At 40.2% G+C, this 21,799-nt stretch overlaps 1 protein-coding gene across 1 annotated transcript; it reads right to left on the bottom strand.

Annotated features, from left to right (window-relative positions):
* Nucleotides 1-20,791: 20,791 nt before the first annotated feature.
* LOC119542260 (40S ribosomal protein S20-like) lies at nt 20,792-21,300 on the bottom strand. The gene has a single exon (XM_037846857.1). The coding sequence runs from the start codon at nt 21,184-21,186 to the stop codon at nt 20,827-20,829; it is 360 nt and encodes a 119-aa protein (XP_037702785.1). The 5' UTR covers nt 21,187-21,300; the 3' UTR covers nt 20,792-20,826.
* Nucleotides 21,301-21,799: the final 499 nt, after the last annotated feature.

Genomic DNA, 21,799 nt, shown 5'->3' with positions numbered 1-21,799 from the left:
AAAAAATGGATTGATGATGGAACCTTGAGGGCAATATACTGAGTGAAATAAGCCAGACACATAAGGACAACTACAGCAGAGTCTAACTGATAGGAATTATAATATGTAAACTCATAGACATGAAAAGTTACCAAGATATAGAACAAGGCTAAAGAATGGGGAACAGTTGCTTAGTATGAGCAGAATGTTCAACTAGGTTGAACTTAAATGTTTGGAAATGAACAGAGGTAATGGTAGCATGTTGTGAGAATAACTAACAGTGCTGAATGGTTCATGAATGTGGTGGAAAGGGGAAGCTCAGAGTCATGTATGTCACCAGAAGGAAAGTCTGAGGTTAAAAGATGGGAATGTATAAAACAGTGAACCTTGTGGTGGGCAATGTCCGAGATTAACTGTACAAATATTAGAAATCTCTTTCATGAACCAGAACAAATGTGTGACACTACAACCAGAAGTTAATAATAGAGGGTCATATAGGGAAAAATATATACCTATTGCAAACCATATACTACAGTTAGTAGTATTTCAATGTTCTTTCGTAAACAGTAACAAATGTACTATACCAATACTATGAGTCAACAACAGAGCGGGGGTGGTTAGGGATATGGGAGGATTTGAGTTTCCTTTTTTTTTTTTTTTTGTCTTTATTTCTTTTCTGGAGTAATGAAAATGTCTAAAAATTGAACAAAAATTAATTGTGGTGATGGATGCACAGCCGTATGATGGTACCGGGGGCAATTAATTGTACTCTTTGGATCTTTGGATAATTGTATGGCATGTGAACAATCCCAATTAAAAAAAAAAAAAGAACATAATCTTTTACATACAGCTTCAAACCATCACATTGCTAATTACATTTAATATAAATGGTCCAAACACTCAGATTGTCAGAATGGATAAAAGGAACAAGACCCAACTATATGCTGTCTTCATGAAATTAACTTTAAATATAAAACCAGAGATAGTTTAAAAGTAAAAGGATGAAAATGGTGTGCAAAATAAACACTAAGCATAGGAAAGCTGGAGTGGCCATATTAATGTCAGTCTAAGTTGGCTTCAGAGAAAATATGTTATCAAGAATATAAGGGTAGATGTCAAAATGGTAAAAGGGTCAATTTATCAAGGAGACATAACCATCTTAATCGTTTATATACTTAGTTGCAGAGCTTTGAAATACATGAAGCAAAAACTGATGAAACTGAGAAGAGAAATAGATGAAGCCTCAATTATAATTGGAGATTTCAACCTTCTTCTCTCAGTAATCAGTAGAACAAGTAGACAAAAAATCAGAAGGATATAGAAGACCTGAACAACACTATCAGCCAACTTGACCTCATTGATATGTATAGAATATTCCACCCATCAATAACAAAATATACATTCTTTTCATGTGCACATGGAATATTCACCAAGATAGGCATGAATCAAGTCGCTGACCACAAAGGAATTAAATGAGAATTCAATAGCACAAAGATATCTAGATTATGCCTAAGTGTTTGGAGAGTATGCAAAGCATGTATAAATAACTCATGGGTCAAAGAAGAAATCACCAGGAAAATTACAAAATATTTTGAATTAAATGAAAATGAAAGCACAACATATCAAAATTTGTGGGATGCAGCTAAAACAATGCTCAGAGGGAAATTTATAGCTTGTATTATAAAACCAATTAGTTCCTCTACCCCATTTTCAGGTGAGAAAACTGAGGCCATGGAAAATTGAGTGGCTTACATAGGTGTTCTGGTTTGCTAATGCTGCTGTTATGCAAAATACCAGAAACGGATTGGCTTTTATAAAGGGGTTTATATGGTTACAAAGTTACAGTCTTAAGGACATAAAAGTATCCAAGCTAAGGCATCAGCTATGGGGTACCTTCACAGAAGAATGGCCAATGGCATCAGGAACTCCTCTGTTGTCTGGGAAGGCACATGGCTGGCATCTTCTTCCTTTGCTCCCAGGTTCTGTTTCAAAATGGCTTCCTCCTAGGACATTTGTCTCCAGGCATCTGGGAGTGTTCACTTAGTTTGTCCCAGACGACCTCTGGAGTAGCAAAAGTCTACTTTCAATGGCCACCTTCAAAATGTCTGTTTGGCTGCAGCCAGCGTCAGGGGTCCATAACTCCAAGCATCTCTGAGCTAAGTCAGCTAGCTTTTGGGTATGTCAGTGTTTTTAAAGGACTCTGGTGATTAAATCAGGAACCATCACACCCAACCCCTGCTGGACAGGCAGGGTTACCCCTCCATGGAAATAATTCAGAGTTATAGTTGGGTGGGTCACATCTCCATGGACACAACTTAACCCAAATATTCCAACCTAATCAACACTATTACATCTGCCTCCACAAGATTTCATTAAATGACATGGCATTTTGGGGGACATAATACATCCAAACCAGCACAATAGGGCTACACATTTTGTAAGGGTAAGAATTAGAATTAGACTTCTGGATTAGTTTCTCTCTTTCTCTTTCACTGTCTCTTTCTTTTTAATTATTATTATTATTATTCTTTATAAGAAATTTTATTTTGAGATAAATTCAAACTTACAGGAACAGTTGCAAAAACAGTACAAACCCCATACATAGAACTCCAGCATTCCCTGACCTCCCTCCCCCGATACCCCGATCCACCACCTTTAACATCCTGTCACACCATTTCTTTATTTCCCTCCCTTCCTCCCTCCCTCCCTCTCTCCCTCCCTATCATCCATCATCTATTGCTCTGTCTTCTGAACATATGACAGCAAGCTGCACACTTCATTGAAAAAACAATATAATTCACAAATACATTTCCCATGAACAAGAACATTCTTTTATGCAATCCCATTAAGTGCAGCTAAGAAGTTCAAGAAATTCAACATTGATACAAAGCTTGCATTCTATATTTCCCTTTTTTTTTTCCTTATGTCCCATCTGTGTCCCTTTGAGCCTCCTTTCCTCCATCCTCAGATCCCATCCAGGATCATCCTTGGCATTTAATTGTCATCTATTTAGACTGTCTTTTTTTTTTTTTTCAGTTGTGGAAACATATATACAGCCTAAATCTTCCCATTCCACCCCCTCCCTAGCATTCCATTAGTGGGATTAATCACATTTAGAATGTTGCAATGCTATCACCTTCCCACCATCCCTTTCTAGAAGTTTCCCTTCACCCCAAACAGAAACCCTACACTAATTTCTTATCTCCCCATTACCCCTTCCCCTACTTCTCAGAACCCCTACTCTGCTTTTCATCTCTATGGTCATATTCTCTGATACTTTCTTTGTGTTTACCATGGGGCTTAAATTTAACATCTAAAATCTATAACAATCTTGTTTTTCTTTGATACCAACTTAACATCAATATGACACATAAACTATGTTCGTATACTCCCTCATTCACCCACTTTAATGTAGTCCTTGTCAAAAATTACATATTTTACATTGAGTCCTAAACCGCTGATTTATCATTACAGCATATGTATTTTAGCTGCTGTAGGAAGTAAACAGTGGAGTTACAAATCAAAAATACAGTAGTATTGGTATTTATATTTACCATGTGATCTTTAGTGGCACCCTTATTTCTTCATGTAGTTTCAGTCAATTGTTTAGTGTTCCTTCCTTTCAGCCTGCTCAACTCCCTTTAGCATTTCTTATAGGACTGATCTACTGGTGGTGACGTCCCTCAGCTTTTTTCTCTGTTGGTAGGGCTCCCTTCAGTATCTGAAGTAGGGCAGGTCTTTTATTGGCAAACTCTCTCAGCATTTGTTTGTCTGTGAAAAATTTAAGCTCTCCCTCAAATTTGAAGGAGAGTTTTGCTGGATAAAGTATTCTTGGTTGGAAATTTTTCTCTCTTACAATTTTAAATATGTCATGCCACTGCCTTCTCGCCTCCATGGTGGCTGTTGAGTAGTCACTACTTAGTCTTATGTTGTTTCCTTTGTATGTGGTGAATTGCTTTTCTTTTGCTGCTTTCAGAACTTGCTCCTTCTCTTCAGTATTTGAGAGTCTAATCAGAATATGTCTTGGAGTGGGTTTATTTGGATTTATTCTATTTGGAGTTTGCTGGGCATTTATGCTTTGTGTATTTATATTGTGTAGAAGGTTTGGGAAGTTTTCCCCAACAATTTCTTTGAATACGCTTTCTAGACCTTTACCCTTATCTTCCCCTTCTGGGACACCAGTGAGTCTTAAATTTGGGTGTTTTATTTTATCTATCATATCCCTGAGATCCATTTTGATTTTTTCAATTTTTTTCCCCATTCTTACTTTTGTTCTTTCATTTTCTGTTCTGTGGTCCTTTAGGACACTGAGTCATTGTTCAACTTCCTCTAATCTTGTATCATGAGTATCCAGAGTCTTTTTAATTTGGCCAACAGTTTCTTTTGTTTCCATAAGATCTTCTATTTTTTTTATTTACTCTTGCAATTTCTTCTTTATACTCTTCTAGGGTCTTCTTTATGTCCTTTATATCCTGTGCCATGCTCTTCTTCACATCCTTTATATCCTGAGCCATGCTCTTGTTGCCTGTCTATAATTCTTTGATTAATTGTGCCAAGTACTGTGTCTCTTCTGATCTTTTGATTTGGGTGTTTGGGTTTGGGTTCTCCATATCGTCTGGTTTTATCATATGCTTTAAGATTTTCTGTTGTTTTTGGCCTCTTGGCATTTGCTTTACTTGATCCCTAATTTGACAGAACTGCAGCTTGGTGGTGTACACTGTCTCTAACTAACCAGCAGATGGCATCCGTGAGTCACCTATTCCCCTCAAGTCAGTTCTCCCCCACTTTGTCTTTGTGGTGTGTGGGGGTCTGATTCTTGTGAGGTCCAATTGGTGCACCAAGTTTGGGTGTGTTGCTGGTGCTGTCCGCCCTGAATGTGGGGCGTGTGTCTGGGTGGTTAGGGAGGCAGGGCAGCTTTAATAATCAAACCTCCCAGGTGTTCCTGGAGATTTAAGGTGGTTGTCAGAGCCTAAGACTTCATTTCAGTCTTTCCACCGATTGTCTCTGCTGCTGACCCAGAAGTCCTTGGTATTTGCATAGGGTCCCTGGGATTTCCGACTGATTCCCCCTTCCCAGCTGTGTTCTTCCAGGACCTCTGCTGAAGGAGAGCTGCACCATGTCACTAGTGCGCGCTGGCCCACCAGGGAAGCCCTGGGTCGCTGGGCCATGCAGGGGTGCTCCCAGCCCGCTTCAAAGATGGTTGAATGGGACACGTTAACTTCCCCCTTTTCGCACAGCGCCGCCCTCCCAGCTCCGGGACAATCAGCCGTTGGTGTATTAAAAGCCACTGTCCGTGGCCGATATTGTGGCTTGTGTGTAGTGCTGCGGGAAAGATTCCCCGTCACACTGGGTTTCTTGGCGTGGCTCTGGGCTGTGGGTCTGGCTCCGGGCAGGAGCATCCCCTGCCTGCTGGGGAGATGGCTGCAAGGAATGCAGTTTTTTTTCTCCTTTGGCTCCCCTCTACTCCTCTGGTCTCGAGACAATCAGCAGCGGGTGTGGGAAGGGGTATCCTCCACACCAGACACCGAGGCATTAGCCCAGCCCACTCCTGCCATGCTTCACTGCGCGGCTCTCCCCATTGTATCTGCAGCCACTCCTGGGCCTTTTTTTTAAAGAACTAGTCTATCTCCAAAAGCCAGCCTACCATTTCCCCACACCGCAGCACAGCCACGGGACTTTCAGCTGACTCACTCACTCATTTCAGAATGCAGTCTTCTGGTTTCATGTTCCCTGTGGATTTAGCAAATCCTGTCCGGCTGGTGCATCGCTGGCAGTGGTGTTCTGGGTCACTTTCTGGTTTTTATCTAGTATTTTTCACGGAGGTGTTTTTTTGCCCTGTCTCACCTAGCCACTGTCTTAGGTTCTCCTTCTTTCACTGCCTCTTATGTTTTTCCTTTGGACTTTGCTGAGTGTTTTCAGTGCAATATGTCTAGTCACTATTTTGTCACCTTGCTCCATGCTATACCCTAAATCCCCAGTAATTATTCCGTACTGTGATTAATAAGCAACTTAGAAGGAGGCAGAGTGTGTTTGGTAAAAGCAGATGCAGAAAAGCCTCAGGTCAGGAGGAGGCAGACAAGTGGAATGGAAGAGGTGGTCAGTGCTCTGCCCCCAAAGGGATTAGGAACGAGGGAAAATGGCTGTGAACATCTGTGAAGTGCCTACTCTGCGCCACATACCATGGAAATTGATTTCATAGCAACCCTGATGCGGTTAAATAACATGCTGTGTAACTATTGGCTGTTGGATTTGAATTTAGGTTTGAATGAATCTAAAAATTCAGCCTGTGTGACTCTTAAGGCGGGTGAATCATTGTTCCTGTTTTTTAGCTTGTGCTCAATTCCATCTGACTCCAGAACTCTTATCCACATTTACTCCACTTTAAGGCAGGGACCAGGCACTAGTATGGTATTCCTATATTGACAGTTAATCAGACTTGACTAGTTTTATCCCCAACACTCCAGGGGTCTTTATTACCAGGTACCTACCCTCCCCATGCATTTCCAATACTGCTTACTGTGAGTCAAAGTTTCCACACTCCATTTCAGTAAGAAATTTTCTTTTATTAAGCAGTAATCTTTTTTCCATTGGGGAGATGCCAGAGAGGCTGTGATCTCAATTAGGAAAGGATTTTGTGTTTGAAGTTAAAGCCAACAGTGCTGCCCACGGGGATTAGTGGGCAGGGGTGCAGTGAGGAAGTCCAGCCTGCCAGTCACGTGCATGCTGACCTACCTGCCCGGGCACAGCAGCAAGAAAGTGTGCATCTGGGTCACTTACCCCTGGAGTTGGGCATCCTCAGGTGACAGGCTGATGTCCTGTCCTTTCCCCCTGTAAACAGTACCTCCCTCTGTTGCCGGAATTCTCACAAGACATGGAAAAGGGGGAAATCCTTTCTTGGAGGGCTTTTCTACTAACACTCTGATCCCTTTCCATGGACTCTTAGTTGGAGAGAGCAGTAACGCATAGTGGTTAAAAGTGCGGTCTCTGTGCCTCAGTTTCCTTGTTGATGAATGGGCATAATAATAGTCTTCTCATAGGGTTGTTTTGAGAATTAAATGAGTTAATAGCTAAAAAGCACATTGAAGAGCACTGTCAGCTCATAGTGCTTTTTAAACATCGACCATTAGTCTACACAGACTTCATTAGGGGTATTTGTTGAATGGGGACAATTGCTCTGCCCTTACTGTATTGGTCAGAAATCTTGGTTGCAAGTGGCAGAAACTGAACTCACACTGGGTTAGGCAAAAATGGAAGCTCAAGTGCAGGTCTAGCTTCAGGCATGCCTTGTTTAGAATGGCATCTAACATTTGCAAATGTGAGGTAATAACCCTGGGAAAACTGAGTGAGCAGCTTCATTCAGAGATTTAAAAAAAATGTATTGTGGAAACACATACAACTCAAAATTTCATATTTTATCCGCTGTCAAGCATATAATTCAGTGGGGTTGATTTCATTCACAATGTTGAACTACCATCACCGCTATCCATTACCAAAACTTTTCATCACCCCAAACAACCTCTGTACCCATTAAGCAATGAATTTTTTTTTTAATCCATCCATACACTGGATAAAGGGGGTGGGATCCACAAGGTTTTCACAATCACACAGTCACACAGTGTAAGCTGTATAGTTATACAATCGTCTTCAAGAATCAAGGCTACTGGGTTGCAGTTCAACATTTTCAAGCAATGGATTTTGTAAGGACTTCCATGTAAAATGACTTAATGTTTTCTGAGACATAGTTTTTTTTTGGAAAGAAAAGGTTGCCTTGCTTACAGGCATATTTTGAAACTTTTAAAAAATCCTCTGTTAATAGTCATTCATTCACTCATTCAACAAATATTTACCAAGCACCAAGTATGTACCACTTTCTGTTCAGGGCCCAGGGGATAGAGCACTAAGAAACCAAACAAAAACCCCTGGTGTCATGGAGCTTATATTTTAGTGCAGGTAGGAGAAGAGAGACCATCAATAAAATGAATGAGTATATAACAGATTATATTAAAATGAGATTCATCCTGTCTAGAAAAGCAAAGCAGGGATGGGGATTGAAGTGTGCTGGGATTTACTCCACATGGGAGTATATAATTTAAAAATTCCTCATGGAATGGGATGGGTAAGAGGGCTGTGTTTGTAGCCCAGAAACCAGCTTAATATTTAGAAACTGATGACAGTTACTCTTCTCTAGAGGAGACTCACAGAGCACAGCATTAGTGAGGACCTTGGGCTTTTAAGTACTTTCACAGCCTCTCTTCATGGTGGCTGCTCTGAGGATGCTAATGACCCTTAGCTTTTCCAGTTAATGATGCGTCAAAGCAAAGGAACACGCGAGGAGGTCGCGGGGGTCCAGGTGAGAGGGCGTTAGTGTGATGCTCACATGTCACTGTACCTAGTGTAGTGTGATCTGCCAAGAGGGAACCAGCCCATGTGACACACCTGAGATGAAGGGTTCTTCTCTTTCATTTAAGACCCAGGAGCTGGATCTTGAACTCTCTGGGAACTGTTCCACAAAGACATCAGCTTGATGTGCTGCAGAGGACAGGAAGGGCAGTGAAGTGCCTGGGGCCATCAAGACTTCGATGGAAGCAAGGCAGAAAGCACCATTTGTCTCCTGAATAAACATCCCCTCTGCTCCCAGCAGCATGTTCCAGGCACTGCATCACCACCAGAAGGAGAAAACGTTCGGGAATTACTAATCTGATCTTTTCTAGAAGGTAAGGTTATGGTGACTAAAAAAGCATGAGCTGCAGTCTCCACTCTCCCATATCCAGACAGCTGTGCAGGTAGGTGGGCTCAGGAGCCCTCTTGAGTCAGTTTTCTCTCCCTCTCTCTCTGTTGATCTGTCTGTCTGTTGGTTTCCCTTTTGCTGCATGTCTCCCTGCGCATGTTCATCCCAAGAGTCAGATGGGAGTCGGATGCCTTAGTTAGTCCTCACGTCTGACCCATGCTCAGCATCTTACCTAAGCTCTGCAATGATGTGTTCAGCTCATGGGAAGCTCTGGATGGAGCGAAACCTTGGCAACCATTCTGCAATTGTTCCTCCAGTGTAAACACAAGGGGTGGTTGCAGGGTCAGGGTCTGAGCAAACCTGCATGCTTCTCCCTTTACTGCTAAGAGACTGAGGGTGGAGACCTAACTTACAAGAAGGGACTAGTGGATGGAATGAAGTTTTGGAGTCAGGCAGATATGGGTTCATTCCCATCTTCTCTAGGAGTTACTTAACCTGAGTCTCCTCTATATAATGGAAGTAACACGATTTGTTTTGCAGGAGAAGTGTGATGTGATTGAGTGACTTTGCTCACAAGGACTATAACAACAACAACAATGGCATTATTATTATGAAGCTTCGAGGTATTAACCAAGCAGGGTACTCATGTCTCTCTGGATATCCCTTTTAGACACAGATGCTGGTTTGGATGCACTCTGATGCAACTCACATTGGCACTTGCTAGGCAACCTGGAGTAGTGGGAGGAGCACCAGATTTAGAATCACAAAGCCTGAATTCAAGTGCCAGGCAACTCTGCCATGGACTAATTCTGTAATCCTGAGCAAAAAGCTGGTTATAAAGTATAAGGAATAATAAGCAAACACCCTTGCCCTCCCACCCAGACAAATACCAGCACCTCTGAAGATGCTGTGTAGCCCTGCTCCATCTCACATCCCTCTCCTTCTGCACTCCCTGCTGTACCCCCCTCCCCCTATGACTTCCCAATCCAGCTTCTTTATTTTTTCAGAGCCTTCATTTCACTATGTGTAAAAATCTCTGTAACAATGAACCCAATCTCGTACGCCTGTTAAGAAGATTGGACTGAGTCTTCTATGTGGACAGTGTGATGCAGATGCCCATTATTATGATTGCCTTTATAAATAATCTGCCATCATTGTGTTGCTACTACAGATTGGAGATTAGACGCCCACTCATGGCTTTTTGCAGCACTACACCCCGAGTTGCAACAGTCAAGTGCATTTTACCTTCCTGCTCCAAGTCTCACTGTCAGAACAGCAACCCCTTTAAGTTTCGTCTCATCTGTTGTGGATTGGGAAACCGGATAAGTCAAACCCTTTAAAATGGTGTCCGAAATTGGCTGGCTCTCTGTACGGCCGAGGGAGTCCCGCCTTTGAGAAAAGAAAGCAGGAACTTCACTGCACAGGCTTAGGGGCATTTACTTCATGTTTCAAAAGCCTTTTGTTTATTCCTTGGATTTGGGCTGCTTGCTGATTTTTGATACTTGATCATTCATACTTGATTACTCCATTTGCTCATACAGCAAACCTTTATTACAAGCCAAATATGTTCTAGTTGGAAAGAGAGAGTTTAGAAATACAGTGTTTTCCTAAGTTGCTACTGATGCTGTGGAGCAAGGGAGTACACAGGCAATTATGCTACAAATTGCTCTGCTATGAGGAGGCTGCTCAGAGTCTCAGAAACAACAGGTGGTCAGGGAATGCTTCCCAGAGGTGCCACCTGAGCTGGGTTCTGAGGGTAGTGTAGGAGCTGGTGAGGCCAACATGGCTGGGAAGGGCATGGGAGGTAGAAGGAGCAGCAACACAGTGGTGCTGTCTTGAAAGGGCACACCACACTCGTCCCCTGGTCGGCTTCTTCTTGGCAAGCGGTGCTTTTTATCTGCAGTGCCGGAAACCTGGGGGTCCTCCTGGCATCACCACTTCCTTCATACTCCTCATCAACAGAGCTCTGTGGCCAGTTACCCTACCTCTGGGGAGGCCCTCAGACCTTCCCCTTCTTTCCACATCCTTGGCAACCACTCTTGCCTAGCTGGTCTCTGCCCTGGATTTCTGGAATAGCATCCCAACTGTTCTGCTCAAATCCACTCTTGCCCCCATCTCATATGTTCTCCATCAGATGGAGAGAATTTTCTAACACAGCAGCTCTGCTGCTTAAACCCTTCAGAGGTTTCCCATGGTCCTCTGCATAGACTCCTACCACCTGCGCCCTGGTGTTTGAGGCCATGCTCTGATGACCCCTGCCCACCGCTGCACGCGCACCTCCTACCTCTCCTTGTTCACTCACGGCGGCCATGCTGGTCGTCTTCAGTTCTTCAAAACCTCCTGGCTCATTCCTATCTCAGGACCTTAGCACAAGTGGTTCACCTCTGCTCCCACTTGCTTTCTGGCCAATTCACACATATATTTTGGGTCTCAGCTTAAATGCAATTTCCCCAGAATTTTTAAAGTTCTTCTCCTACCACACCCAATTTTTTTTCCTTTTATGGGACTTATCACAATTTGTAAGTTAAACATCAGCATGATATTTGTGTGTATTCCCACCATACTCGAAGCTCCAAGAAGACCAGGACTATATATCACCCAGCACTCTATGCTCAGTGTCTCCCTCAGTGTGAGGCACGTAGTAGATCTCAATATGTATACACACGTATCTGGGCTGGGATTGTCAGGGAAGGCTTGTGTGTTATTTTTCTGTTTCTGCATAACATATAAAATGTATTATCCCACAGTTTCTGTGGGTCAGGAGCCTGGGCACAGCTTAGCTGGGATCCCGGCTCTGGTCTTACAAGGCTACCCACAAGGTGTTCGTATGCTGTGATTCTCATCTGCAACTTGGGGTAGTCTTCCAAGCACATTTAAGATGTTGGCAGAATTCAGTTCCTTGAGGTTGACTGAGGCCCTCAGCTCCTAGAGGCTGCCCCTTTCTGTAGACAGTTTACAACCTGGTTGCCTAGCCTATTTCCTTCCTTGAGGCTAGCAGGATAAACTATCTGAACGTCACCTTTTTTTTTTTTTTGTTAATACACTTTATAAATTTTAGAGTAGTTTTAGATTTACACAAAAGTTGCAAAAATAGGACAGAGAGTTCTTATATACCCCAATCCCACTCTCCCCTATTATAGTGTATTTGTCATAATTAATGAAACAAAGTTGATACATTATTATTAACTAAAGCACACACCTTATTCAGCTTTCCCCACTTTTTTTTCTAATGGCCTTCTCCTGTTCCAGGATCCCATCCAGGACACCACATTACATTTAGTTGCCCTGTCTTCTTAGGCTCTTCTTGGCTGTGACAGTTAGATTTTCCTTGTTTTGATGACCTTGACAATTTTGAGGAGTATTGGTCAGTTATTTTGTACAATTTCCCTCAATTGTGATTTGTCTGATTTTCTTTTTCATGATTAGTCTGGGGTTATGGGATTTTGGGAAAAAGATCACAGAGTTAAAGTGCCACCCTATCATATATCAAGAGTACTTATTGTCAACTTGACTTATTATTGATTTTAACCTTGATCACTTGACTGAGCTAGTGTTTGCCAGGTCTCTTCACTGAAAAATTTCCTCTTTTTTTTTATCCCTTTTCCATACAATGCTATTTGAAAGGAGGTCCATGCACAGCCCACACTTAAGGAGCGGGGAGTTATGCTCCACTCCTTGATGGGGGGCATAAGTGCATACATTATTTGAAATTCTTTGGCATGGTAGATTGGTCTATTTTCCTCCCATTTGTTTATTTATTCAGTCATTTATTTATATCACTATGGACTCATAGATATTTTATAATTTGAGTTATAATCCAATACAGCTTTATTTATTTTTGTTCTTCTAATTGTTTTAGTTTTGACCTTTGGGAGCTCTCTCAGTTGGCTCTTGTGTCCATTTGACATAGCCTTAGCATTGTGTGTGTTCTGTTTTTTTCTCCCTTCCTTCCTTCCTTTATTTTTTTAACTTTATTTATTGAAAAATTAAAACACATAAACAAAAAAAACCCTCAACATTTCAAGCAAAACAAAGCAAAGGATTAAGAAAAACAAATAACCTAAAATAACTACTTTGCTTCCAACATGTTCCTATCATACCCCAAGAAAATTAATAAACCATATCCAAACAAAGGAATAAGAAAAATAATCTAAAATAACTACATTGCTTCCAACATGTTCCTACCATATCCCAAGAAAATTAACAAAACATAATGAAACAAAAGTATAAGAAAAACCAAATAACCCAAAATAACTACATTGAAGCTAACTTTTTAATGCAATAGCTTTTTTTACTTTTTAAAAAAATTAAAAAAATAATAATCCAAATGAAACAAAACAAAGGATTAAGAAAAACAAATAACCTTAAATAACTGTATTGCTTCCAACATGTCCCTACCATACCCCAAGAAAATTAACAAACCCTAACAAAATGAAGGAATAAGAAAAACAAATAACCTAAAATTGCTTCCAACATGATTCTACCATACCCAAGAAAGTTTGCAGACCATAATCATTCCTGAGCATTCCCATGGCATTGAGATTACCCTCAGTAGCTTATCTGTTCTTATTAGACTATCGTTCCCCCTTCACTAGTTGCTGTCTCTCTCTATGTCCCCTACATTCTACAATATAAAATATTTATTTTACATTTTTCACAGAGTTCACATTCATGGTAACATACAATATCTCTCTTTTTGTGCCTGGCTTATTTCACTCGGCATTATGTCTTCACGGTTCATCCATGTTGTCATATGTTTCATGACCTCATTCCTTCTTACTGCCATGTGGTATTCCATAGTGAGTAAATACCACATTTTGTTTATCCACTCATCTGTTGAAGGACATTTGGATTGTTTCCATCTCTTGGCAATTGTGAATAATGCTGCTATGAACACCGGTGTGTAAATATCTGTTCATGTCACTGCTTTCAGATCTTCCAAGTGTATACCAAGGAGTGAAATTGCTGGATTGAAGGGTAACTCTACATCTAGTTTTCTAAGGAACTGCCAGACTGTCTTTCAGACTGCTGAACCATTATACAGTCCCACCAACAATGAGTAAGAGTTCCAATTTCTCCTCAACCTCTTCAGCATTTGTAGTTTCCTGTTTGTTTAATGGCAGCCATTCTAAATGGTGTGAGATATCCCATTGCGGTCTTAATTTGCATCTCCCTAGTATCTAGTGAAGATGAACATGTTTTCTTGTGTTTTTTAGCAATTTGTATTTCTTATTGATTGAAATGTCTTTTCATATGTTTTGCCCATTTTATAATTGGGCTGTCTGTACTACTGTTGTTGAGTGTAGGATTTCTTTATATATGCATGATATCAGTCTTTTTTCAGATACATGGTTTCCAAATATTTTTTCCCATTGAGTTGGCTGTCTCTTCACTTTTTTAAACAAATTCCCTTGAGGCACAGAAGCTTTTAATTTTGGGGAGTTCCCATTTATCTATTTTTTCTTTTGTTGCTTGTACTTTGGGTGTAAGGTCTAAGAAGTGACCTCCTAATACAAGGTCTTGAAGATGATTCCCTACATTATCTTCCAGGAGTTTTATAGTGCTGTCTCTTATATTGGTGCTGTCTCTTACACTGAGGTCTTTAATCCACTTTGAGTTAATTTTTGTATAGGGTGTGAGGTAGGAGTACTGTTTCATTTTTTGGAAATGGATATCTAGTTCTCCCAGCCTCATTTGTTGAAGAGACTGTTATGTCCCAGAGCAGTGGTTTTGGGGGACTTATCAAAGATCAGTCAACTATAGACCAGAGGGTCTATCTCCAAATTCTCAATTCAATTCCATTGATAAATATATCTATCTTTGTGCCAGGACCATGCTGTTTTGACTACTGTGGCTTTATAGTAAGCTTCAAAGTTAGGAAGTGGAAGTCCTCTCGCTTCATTTTTCTTTTGAAAATGTTTTTAGCAATTTGAGGCATCTTTAACTTCCAAATAAATTTGATAACTACCTTCTCCAAGTCTGCAAAGTAGGTTGTTGGAATTTTGATTGGAATTGCATTGAATCTGTAGATAAGTTTGGGTAGAATTGATATCTTAATGACATTCAGCCTTCCTACCCATGAGCATGGAATATTTTTCCATCTTTTTAGGACCCCTTCTATTTCTTTTAGTAAAGTTATGTAATTTTCTATGTGTAGATCTTTTACATCTTTGGTTAAGTTATTCCTAGGTACTTGATTTATTTTAGTTGCTATTGAGAATGGAATCTTTGTCTTGAGTGTCTCTTCAGTTAGGTCATTTCTAGTGTATAGGAACATTATTGACTTATGTGCATTAATTTTGTATCCCGCTACTTTGCTAAGTTTGTTTATTAGCTCAAGTAGCTGTGTCATTGATTTCTCACAGCTTTCCAAAAATAAGATCATATCATCTGCAAAGAATGACAGTTTTATTTCTTGCTTTCCAATTTGGATGCCTTTTATTTCTTTGTTTTGTCAGATTGCTCTGGCTAGCACTTCTAGCACAATGTTGGATAATAGTGGTGACAGCTGGCATCCTTGTCTTGTTCCTGATCTTAGAGGGAAGGCTTTCAGTCTCTCACCATTGAGTACTATGCTGGCTGTGGGTTTTTCATATATGCTCTTTATCATATTGAGGAAGTTTCCTTCAGTTCCTATCTTTTGAACTGTTTTTATCAAAAAGGATGCTGGATTTTGCCAAATAGCTTTTCAGCATCTACTGAGATGATCATTTGATTTGTTAATATGCTGTATTACACTGATTGATTTTCTTATGTTGAACCATCCTAGCATGCCCAGGATGAACCCTACTTGGTCAGGGTGTAAGGATTTTTCAATGTGTCTTTGATTTCACTTTGCAAGTATTTTGCTGAGAATTTTTGTATCTACATTCATTAGGGAAATTGACCTCTAAATTTCCTTTCTTGTAGCACCTTTATCTAGTTTTGGTGTTAGCGTGATATTGGTTTCATAAAATTAGTTGGATAGTATTCCATTTTCTTCAATTTTTTTGAAAGACTTTAAGTAGGAATGCTGTCAGTTATTTTTGGAAAGTTTGTTAGAATTCCCCTGTGAAGCAATCTGGCCCTGGGCATTTATTTGTGGGAAGCTTTCTGAAGACTGATTGGATCTCTTTGATTGTGATTGGTTTGTTGAGGTCTTCTATTTATACTCTGGTCAGTCTAGGTTGTTCATGTGTTTCCAAAAAATTGTCCATTTCCTCTACATTATCTTGTGTGTTGGCATACAGTTTGTTCAAAGTATCCTCTCATGATTTTTAAAATTTCCTTGGGATCTGCAGTAATGTCCCCTCTCTCATTTATTATTTGTTTATTTGGGTCTTCTCTCTTTTTGATTTGTCAGTCTAGCTAAGGGTTTGTCAATCTTGCTGATCTTCTCAAAGAACCAACTTTTGGTTTTATTTATTCTCCCTAATTTTTTTTTTTGTTCTTTATGTCATTTATTTCTGCTTTAATCCTTGTTATTTCTTTCTTCTGCTTGGTTTAGGATTAGTTTGCTGTTCATTTTCTAGCTTCTCCAGTTGTTTCATTAGTTCTTTGACTTCAGCTCTTTCTTCCTTTTTAATGTATGCCTTTAGAGCTATAAATTTCCCTCTCAATACCACCTTCACTGCATCCCATAAGTTTTAGTATGTTGTCTTCTCATTTTCATTTGCCTCTAGATATTTAGCAATTGCTTTTGCTATTTCTTCTTTAACTCACTGATTGTTTAGGAGTGTGTTGTTTAACCTTCAGATATTTGTGAACGTTTAAAATCTTTGATGGTTATTAACTTCTAATTATATTCCATTGTGATCAGAGAATGTGCTTTGAATAACTTCAATCTTTTAAAATTTATTGTGGCTTGTTTTGTGGCCCAGCATATGATCTATTCTGTAGAAAGTTCCATGGGCACTAGAGAAGAATGTATATCCTGGTGATTTGGGATGTAATGCTCTATATATGTCTGTTAAGTCAAAATCATTTATCACATTGTTTATTTTTTCAGTTTCCTTATTGTTCTTCTGTCTGCTTGATCTATCTACAGGAGAGAGTGAAATAGATGTTTTTGTGGAAACATCTATTTCTTCCTTCAGTTTTGCCAATGTTTGTCTCATGTACTTTTGGGCACCTTGATTGGGTGCATAGACATTTATGATTGTTATTTCTTCTTGTTGAATTGTCCCTTTTATTAGTATATAGTGTCCTTCTTTGTTTCTTATGACATCGTTACATTTAAAGTCTATTTTATCTGAGATTAATATTGCTACTAGTGCTTTCTTTTGGCTGTAACTTGCATAGAATATTTTTTTTTTCCGTCCTTTCGCTTTCAATTTCTTTGTGTCTCTGGGTCTAAGGTGAGTCTCTTTTAAGCAACCTATTGATGGTTCATATTTTTTAATCCATTGTACCAATCTATATCTTTTAATTGGTGAGTTTAGTCCATTCACATTCAATGTAATTACTGTGAAGGCAGTTCTTGAATCAGCCATCATATCCTTTGGTTTTTATTTGTCAGATATATTTTCCCCTCTCTCTCTTTATTTCCTTTAATGTATCCTTACTAAAACTCTTTAGTTCTGTGCTCTTCTCCAGACCTCTCTCTCCTTTCTTTTTTTCTTAGCTGATAGTGGTACCTTTAGTATTTTTTGTAGGGCAGATCTCTTTTTAGCAAATTCTCTCAGCATTTGTTTGTCTGTGAGGATTTTTAACTCTTCCTCAAATTTGAAGGAGAGCTTTGATGGATAAAGAATTCTTGGCTGGCAATTTTTCTCTTTCAGAATTTTAAATATGTCATACCACTGCGTTCTCGCCTCCATGGTGCCTGCTGAGTAGTCACTACTTAGTCTTATGTTGTTTCCCTTGTGTGTGGTGAATTGTTTCTCTCTTCCTGCTTTCAGAACTTGCTCCTTCTCTTCAGCATTTGAAAATCTGATCAGAATATGTCTCAGAGTGGGTTTACTTGTATTTATTCTGTTTGGAGTTCATTTGGCATCTCTGATTTGCATATTTATGTCATTTAGAAGGGTTGGGAAGTTCTCCTCCCCAACAATGTCTTTTGAATACTCTTCCTAGTCCTTTACCCATCTCTTCCCCTTATGGAACATCAAAGATTCCTATATTTGTGCTCTTCATGTTGTCCATCATATCCCTGAGATCCATTTTGAATTTTTCAATTTTTTCTCTATTCTTTCTTTTGTACTTTCACTTTCCAACCTGCACTCTTCCAGTTCACTTATTCTTTCCTCAGCTTCCTCTAATCTAGTACTGTGCGTATCAAGAATCTTTTAAATTTGATCAACAGTTTCTTTTATTTCCATAAGTTCATCTATTTTTTTATTTACTCTTGAAAACTCTTCTTTATGCTCTTGTTGGGTCTTCTTGATGTCTTTTATTTCCTGAGCCATGGCATTGGTGTTTGGATAACTTCTTTGATTAATTTCTCCATGTTCTGTATCTTCTCTGGTTTTTTAATTTGGGTGTTTGGGTTATCCTTATCTTCTAGTCTCCTCATATGCTTTATAATTTTCTGTTGTTTTTGGCCTCTTGGCATTTGTTTATCATGACAGGGTTCTTTTAGGGTATGCAGAGTTATTTAAACAGTTATCTATAATTTGACAGAACTACAGCTTGATGCAGTGAACTTTCCCTCAGTTACCAGCAGGTGGCGCTCCCAAGCCACCTCTTATCCTCAGTCCACACCTCCCCAACTTCATTTATACAGCAAGTGGGGGTCCAAACCATGTGGAAAATTGGTCCAATCAGTGCACCAATTTTCCATGTGCAATGGGGACCACCAGCCCTGTGGTTGGGTGTTGTGCCCTCTGCAGTTTGGCAGGGAGGAGGGCTTTAAGACCCAGTATTCCCAGCCATTCCGGAGGTTGTGGCTGTGATACCCTGGGGCTGCAGCAGGTGTCCTCCCCTTTAGCTCAGACTCCCCTCATTCCCTCTCTTCTGTGGACCCACAATTTCCTGAGCTTGGTTTAGGGCTCCTGTCACTTCCATGTGGCTCTCTTACCTCTTGGATGTGTACCCTGTGGGCTTTTGTGTGGGAGGAGTTGCGCTGTCACAAGCCAGCTGAATCCCAGTTTCCCTTGAGGAGGCTCTCTGCAGTGCTGTGAAGAGGTGGCTCCCAGCCTGCTTCAAAGATGGTTGTGCAGGGCATGGAAAATAACCCACTTCTGCAATAATCCACTTGCTGCAGCAGCTTGTCCCTAACTTGGGAGCCTTCAGCTGTGGGTGTGTAAAGGGCTGTCACCCACGCCAGTTACCAAGGCATGTGCCTGGGATGCGGAAGGCACTCCCCACTGCGCCTGAGTGCAGCTCCTGCTTCCATTTCCCTGGTCACTCCCTGGGTCCCACTCCTACCCACCTCCAACTGCAGTGGGAGTCCAGCTGCCTTTTTCCAGAGGCTCTCTGGATCAAAGACTTGCACAATTCCAAATGCAGGCTCTTTGCTTCTCAATCACTACAGAAATATAAGTCCTTGCTCAGCTGGTGGGACCCTGGAACCAGTATTCTGGAGCACTTTCTGTCTTTTATCTAGTGTTTTCCATGGAGGAGAATTTTTCTCTGTCTCTCCTAATCTGCCATTTTGGATCTCCAGAACCCTCCCTCCCTCCCTCCCTTCCTTCCTGGCACTACATGATGTTCCAGGCTCATCTTGTCTATTTCCTGCCACAGTTCTAGAATCAGACATTTCTCCAAGGAGCCCTAGTTTCTCTTATTGGAGAATGGTGCTAGAAACAGTATCTAGGCACTACATGTGCTTGTTGCTATTGGGGTGTTGTGCTCCTAAGCCTTCTGGCTGACAGAGCAAGAAAATACATGTATGTACAGTAACCCATGAAGATACATGTACTTATATCTATAGTTTGATATCCATCTGTGCCTACATTTAGCTACATATAAATTCATACTGATGTCTCCAATTCTAATCCAGTATCACATGAATCATTCTAGCCTGCTTGTCTATAACCTCCTCCTCCACCAGTAAGAAACATGGCTCCCCCTCTGCCGTTCGTTAGTTTATTTCATTGTTTAGTTCCAGTACACTTGCATGGTGATTTCAGAATTGTTAATCCATATCCCTGTGGGAAACAACTTTATCTACTAGAGTAGAATGTTTGTATACGGTTCCTTTTGCTTTTAGTGGGTTTTACAGAATCTAGTCACCAAAGTTACTTAGGTCAGCACCTTTTCTGCCAATCTCCTTCAGAGAGGTTATTTTATACATTTTTAATACAGTTAGATTATTTTGTCACAGTCTGCATTCTGTTCTGGAACCCCATGACCTCCCAAATAAAGTTTTAGCAATTCACATAATTTAAGTTTCATTCTTTTTGCCATAAAGTTCTATGGATATTGACACAGGCATGGACTTATTTACCCAACATTACAGTATCATACAGAATAGTTTCGCAACTTTAAAATTTCCCCTGTGCTTCACTTATTCAAACCCCAACCTGTCTAGACACCTGACAATCACTGATCTGTTCACCATCTCTATAGTACTGCCTTTTCCAGAATGACATATAATTGCAGTCAGACAGTTTGTAGCTCTTTCAGATTGGCTTCTTTCATCCAGCAATATGCATTTAAGATCCATCATGGCTTGATAGCTCATCCTTTTTTTTTTTTTTTATCACAGAATAGTATTTCATTGTATGGCTGTAACACAGCCAGTTTATCCATTCATCTATTAAAAACCATCTTGGCTTCTTCCAGTTTTTGACAAGTATGAATAAACCTGCTAAAAGCATTTGAGTGGAGGTTTTGTGTGGACAAAATTTGTTTTCAAAGCAGTTGGATAACTACCTAGGAATATGATTGCTGGATCGCATGGTAAGACTATGTTTAGCTTTGTAAGGAAGTGCCAACATGTCCTCCAAAGTGGCTGCACCATTTTGCATTCCCATGAGCAATGAATGAGAGTTCCTATTGCTTTCTCAGCAGCAATTGCCAAATTGTCATTTTTTTGGATTTTAACCTTCTAATAGGTATGTAATGGTGTCTCATTATTCTAATTTGCAATTCTTTAATGACCAATGATTTTGAGCACCTTTTCAAATGCTTATTTGCCATTTATTTATTTATTTTTTTTTCAGTAACTGACAGCCAGTTTATTAAAAATAGGTGACTTAGGTGTCTGCGATGGTGACTTCAACCTCTACACCTGGCTCAATACTGATGGAAGTAATCTGCTTAACAATCTCTGAAGGACTGTGCAAGTCAATGAGTCGCTTGTGGATTCTCATCTGGAAACGATCCCAAGTCTTTGATCCTTCACCACAAGGTGTTTTCCTGGTAGTGATTCTTAGGGTCTTGGTAAGCATCCGAACAGGTCCCTTCACTTTGAGGTTCTTTTCCTTTGCACCTCGGATCAAGTCAGCACACACCTTCTCCAAAGACTTCACGTTGCGGCTCGTCAGAGTGATCTTAATGCGGTGAATCGCCACCTCTGGTTCCACAGGCGTCTTTCCGGTGTCTTTAAAAGCCATGGCTGCGGCGTGGCTTCCTGACCGACTTGTTCCTCCGCGAGAGCGAACAGCGGTGAGTCAGGAGGAGCGGGGAGCCGGAGCACACCAAAACCACCAGCCACGTTACCCTCAAAAGAAAGCGCCATTTATTTTTAATCATTAGTGAGGTATCTGTTCAGTTATTTTGTCCATTTTTTAATTGGGTCATTTGTTTTCTTATTGTTTAGTTTTAAGGGTTCCCTGTATATTTGGATACAAGTCTTCTGTCACAGATGTGTTTCAAAAATGTTGTCTCTTAATCTATGGATTGCCTTTTCATTCTTTCAACAGTGTCTTTCACAGAGCAGAAATTTTAAATTTTAATAAAGTCAAAGTTATCAATTTTTCTTTCATGGATTGGGCTTTTGGTATTGTATATAAAAACTCATTACTAACCCCAAGGTCACATGGCTTTTTTTCCTATGTTTTCTTCCAGAAGTTTTGTAGATTTCAATTTTACATTAAGGTCTATGGTCCACTTTGAGTTAATTTTTGTGTAAGTTTAAAGGCTCTGTCTAGGTTTATTTATTTTGCATATGGGTATCCAATTGTTCAAGAACTATTTGTTGCAAAGGCTATACTTTCTCTATTGGAT

The sequence above is a fragment of the Choloepus didactylus genome, chromosome 8, assembly GCF_015220235.1.
Source record: "Choloepus didactylus isolate mChoDid1 chromosome 8, mChoDid1.pri, whole genome shotgun sequence".
Classification (NCBI taxonomy): Eukaryota; Metazoa; Chordata; class Mammalia; order Pilosa; family Megalonychidae; genus Choloepus; species Choloepus didactylus.
This window is presented reverse-complemented; position numbering and strand designations above follow the sequence as displayed.

Bases quoted from the DNA above. Each gene is read 5' to 3' on its own strand.
- LOC119542260 (XM_037846857.1), bottom strand. From the start codon at position 21,186: ATGGCTTTTAAAGACACCGGAAAGACGCCTGTGGAACCAGAGGTGGCG.